Here is a 4832-nt window from a genome sequence, read left to right on the forward strand (position 1 = left end):
ATGTTTGTGTTTGCTCACTGAATGAAAATATCGTTTTGACAGTTTTACACAATACTCTGAAATTTGACAAAAGCTACTTTGTGTATCTGTAAAAATCTCGACAAGCTGATAATGAGAAATATTTTTTTTCGTCAATTCACATAAAAAATTATAAAAATTGATATAGGTTAACAGACGTGTGTACAATAATATAACACTTAAAATAGCTATGTTTTTTTTAAGTTGTAGCCTGTTTCCTGTGATATGTATATATTGTCTATCTTCATAGTGTTTTCGAACATATGATTGTCCACAATAAGCCATTGACGGCTGCAGATATAACTTGGAGCAAACGAGCCCATATTACAAAATACAGTCTTGTTCAACATCCCAAAAACTAATGCAGGTTCAGAATTCAACAGAATATTTTAATATTTATATCAAATAATATAAATATTCGATATACTGTGTGGTGAGATGATTGACTGACAATATAATATTGTTATGAATTTGAGTAAGAAAGCGAACAGCGGTTGTGTCGTTCAACTAAAAGTTATGCTGAAACCATTTCGTCTCTTTATAAATACACGAAAAAGACCATGCGTCCCATTAATTAATTTAACTCCGTTACTTAGGATGAAATAAAGTGGCAGTTCATACATTTATTTTTGTATTTGTAAATAAACTATATTTTATTTATTTATAAAAGTCAATGCACCAGTAATAAAATTAGCCTGAAATTGTTTCAAACGTGTTTTGGCGTCATTTATTAAAATCGTTATACCAAACTTTCAATAGGCTGTCTGCTTGGTCAACCATTAAAACAATAAAAAATAAAATGATAATAATAAAATCTCTCAGACACCGAAGAATGCATTCATAGTTTGAACTCTTATTCGCAGTTAAATCATTTAGCAGAACTGTGAAACCTGAAAAAGGCTGCAACCTTGGAAATTACACGATTTGTATTTAAAACGGCAAAATCAATATACTTGGATGACAGAATTTAGTTTGAGTTCAGTTTTGGTGAATTTAAGTTAATGAATACTGAAGACAGAAATATGGAACAGAATTGTTTCTTATTTTCCAGAATACATACAAAAAATACCAATTCTCTCTCCGTGGTGTACACCTGAAAATAACGGCAATTTCAAATCATGTGGACAGTTTGGGATTTAAGAAAGAAACATGCATGTAAATTATCTTCTTTTCAATGAGACATTAAATAATAACGAACAATACAATCATAGCAATTCCAAATCAACATCCAACTGAAGACCCCTATTTTATTAGTACTCTTACATGTGTTTCACGTTATCTACAGATTTCAATTCAAATGTAATGCACTTTTTGAGTTGCTCAAATATTTTCGTTTGTATTATCGTCCGCTTTAAGCTGACATAAATAAATACAGTGAGTCCACGGATCCAGTCCTTCAGTGGCGCGATGATATAAAAGTCTTTATATTCAATCTTTATAATCTATAAATTTGGACAAAGTCTGTGTGTTTTCTTTTTTTACTGGTATCCAAGCGCTGATGCTGTGGTGAGTCTCTGACCGTACAGTGCATAGGGAGAGTAATAAGGACCGGTGGCGGCAGGTACCGGAACCGGTGCGCCGGGAGTAGGCAACGGACTCTTTGAATACGGGTGATAGCGGCTGCTTAGTCCTAACGCGTGATGCGGGCTCCTAAGTGCCAGTGTCCCGGGGCTCCCAGGGGCTCCTGAGGGCGGCATGTGCATGTGGCACGCCATAGCTGCGGCGGCAGCACTAGCTAAAGATGATGAACTGGGATAACCCGATATCAACTTGTCGCTCCCGGTGAACGCGGTGTGCGTCCGCAGGTGGTTAAGAAGTTCTTCGGAGGATGAGAAACGCTTGTCACAAGGTCCGTTAGCTGACACCCAGTTACACACATGCGGCAGAGGGTCGTTGGGCAGCATGAAGCCATAGGGATACAAAGGGTGTCCACCAAAAGATGGCGGCGAGGAGTGAACACCGTGCAAAGGGTGTGTCTGGTACATGAGTGGATATCCGGACTTCAAAGCAGCCGCGGCCGCCGAGTCGTGTGCGCAGGAAGCACCGGCTGCACCGGCTAAGTGGCTGGCACAGTGGTAACTCAAGCAATAAGGGTCTCTACAAAAGCTAGCAGACATTATGGATGGAGGGGATGCCCCGGCGAGGGGGCTTGAGCCAGCTTTACTGCAGCCCAGCGAGCTGGCGAGCTGCGCATTGACCAGACTTCCACCGTGGGGCAGGAAGTGTTGGGGGTAGCCGGCGTAGGCCCCTGCTAAACTTCCAGGGTACGTCATGCCAGCCGGGGGTAAGGGGAAAACAGTCTGGCCGGGTTTGTACGGAGAAACGGGGGCTACAAGTCCTGACCCCAGGACGGAGGCTGAGGAAGAAGAGGTGACACACATGGACTCCGACGTCGCTGCTTTGGATCCTGATGTGGTATCCTGGTGCTGGTTGACTTCCACGTTAATCCCCGCACAGCTCACGCTTATCCGGCTGTGGCTGACGCTGGTCGGCGCAGATCCATCCGAGGAGCAGTTTTTATTACAATCAGACTCTTTCTTGTCATCTCGCTCTCCTTTCCCGTCTGACGGCATCGGGGAAGCCGAGGTGCTGGAATTCGGGCTGCCAGTCCTGGGAGTGAACGGCTGGCAGGTGGCGCTAGGCACACGGAAACCAGACTTCTCTCCGTTAGACACCGCAGAGGACGAGTCCTTCTTATCCGCTGGCTTCGAGTACGGCTTGAAGCTGGATTTGTCTTCCACGCCGATGTCGCTCAGTTTTAAAGGACCAGATTTCGACTCTTTCTCGCTAGATCCGTTTGATGTCACCGAGGAGAGTTTGGAGGAGGGTGGAGGGTCCGGTTTACCGATCTGAGAGCATGTTTGCGCAAGAAGAGCCAGAGGACTTTTCTTGGCGTCGAGCTGCGAGGACAGATAAAAATACAAGATTTAGACACCTCACAATGTGTGCAAGCGCAATCGTTACGACGTATTTGTAACAATGCACAACAAATAAACTTCACAAAACAACAACTCATCTGTTCTGTTTGGCCGTTTTACGCGATCCGAGAATGTGCGCATCGCGCAAAACGGGCTGAACTGGTAAATACCCCGTGCCAAAAGCGCGTTTACAGTTTAAGATGAATTACAGGGAAAATCGATCAGAATAAAATCTTATTAGCTATAAGGTTTTATTAATTTTATCAGCTCTATTTCACTGCGTCAAACCCCAGATTCCCGTAATGTCCCGTCATTTCTCCGAGAAAAAGAGAATGTGACTTGCACTAATAAAATACAGAACAGCGAATTCGCGTCTTACCTCAATCGGACTGACCGGGGTGGATGGCAACGGCTGAAGATATTCAGGGTGTAAAATGTGTCCTGTGCGTGCAGTAAGCATTTTCAGAATCTTTATGGGAAGTCGTTTAGCTTGCCGTAAAGGGTCCGAAGGAGGGACGGAATGGAGAAAAGGCTTGCTGACGACCGCGGAGCTGTTATTCCGAGAGCTGCTGCTGCTGCTTTCCCAGACTAGATCAGTATCACTATTTCTTGAAGCAGAGGGCGATGTGATCATGACCCAATTCTCACGTATTTTGTTGGTATTTCATTTATCAGATTCATAAATAAAAACTACGCCGTAATCTTCTTTCGAATAGCAGAAATAAAGATAAATAATATAATCCGTCTGGAGCAGTGCGCGAGGCTATCGCAGATCCGGAGCCGCGTGTGACACCATAAGCATAGCGCGCGTTCAGTCTCTTCCCGTAGGTCCGCGCGCTTGTCTCCCAAACCAAGAACTGGTAGAAATTTTCACTTCAAAAGCAGCTGAATTAGTCCGAGATTAAAGCCCTTGCCGCCTTCCAATCAAATGGGACCCCGAGGTGATTGGAGGGTCAAGGGGATGTGACGTTCCTCCTTCTGCAAGCGCCTCTATTTTGACAACTTGGGGGAGGAGATTTTGTGCAATATGTAGGTTGTCGTACACGCCGCTGCCACTGTCAAAAACGAGATTTAAACGGCTCGTTATTCATTTTCACGAGCAGATTACCTTGGATTTGCCAGCGTTTTAAAAGATGAACTGAGTGTTAACAAAAAAAACAAAAAATCCTCTCATGGATTTATTCTTTGTCTATTTTTATAGTTTTATAAGAGTAAGCCTCGCTTTTATTGATTATAATTAAAACCATCAACAAAAAACAAAAACAAATTAAACATTAAAGTTTGTTAGATTACATGTTTTTTTTATCATATAGGCCTACTACTTCTGTTTGCATGAGGGACTACATTTTAGGAGCCATCTAACCTTTTTTATTTAATAGCATACTTTTTTTTTTTGCGAAATTTAGTTTTATTCCCAGATGTAGGCTATGCGTTCAGTCTTTTCTATGCCAATCTTCTGCTAGTGTGCTGAAAAAAATCAAACCATAAACGCAAGATCAACGCGTAGTGTTTGAATTTCCCCAATCAGACAAGCGTTGACAAGAGCAGACCAATGCAGTGATAGAGGGATGTGAATGTCACATGTTTTCAATACAAAATACACCGCCCTTCTATTTCTATCCCCACCCCTCCGTCAACTGTCAATTCTGCTCGACCGCAATCAATCAGTTATTTGTCAGATGCTGTCAATCCTTTTCTTACTTCACGTCAGCTTTTGAAGCTGATTATGTGCCGCGAGTGACGGAGAAAAGGGCAAAAGCAGCATCCTGGAGAAGAGTCACTTAATTTGAGGGGCATGTCGTTTCTCTGCTTTATTCGGTTTGGAAAGGTTTTTTTTGTATAAAACTTGCTGTAAGACAAGAACCTATGCCCCGTGTTTAGCTTATTTTCAACTGA

The 4832-nt window shown here is 42.7% G+C and overlaps 1 protein-coding gene across 1 annotated transcript; it reads right to left on the reverse strand.

Moving 5' to 3' along the window:
• Positions 1–719: 719 nt before the first annotated feature.
• Positions 720–3899, reverse strand: LOC127969999 (zinc finger protein 503). Its single transcript, XM_052572166.1, has 2 exons — positions 3316–3899; positions 720–2918 (listed from the first exon to the last, which is right to left on the reverse strand). Exons 1-2 carry the CDS (start codon positions 3568–3570, stop codon positions 1497–1499), a joined length of 1677 nt encoding a protein of 558 aa, XP_052428126.1. The 5' UTR covers positions 3571–3899; the 3' UTR covers positions 720–1496.
• Between the last annotated feature and the right edge of the window lie 933 nt (positions 3900–4832).

Source organism: Carassius gibelio, chromosome B13, assembly GCF_023724105.1.
Source record: "Carassius gibelio isolate Cgi1373 ecotype wild population from Czech Republic chromosome B13, carGib1.2-hapl.c, whole genome shotgun sequence".
NCBI classification, from domain to species: Eukaryota; Metazoa; Chordata; class Actinopteri; order Cypriniformes; family Cyprinidae; genus Carassius; species Carassius gibelio.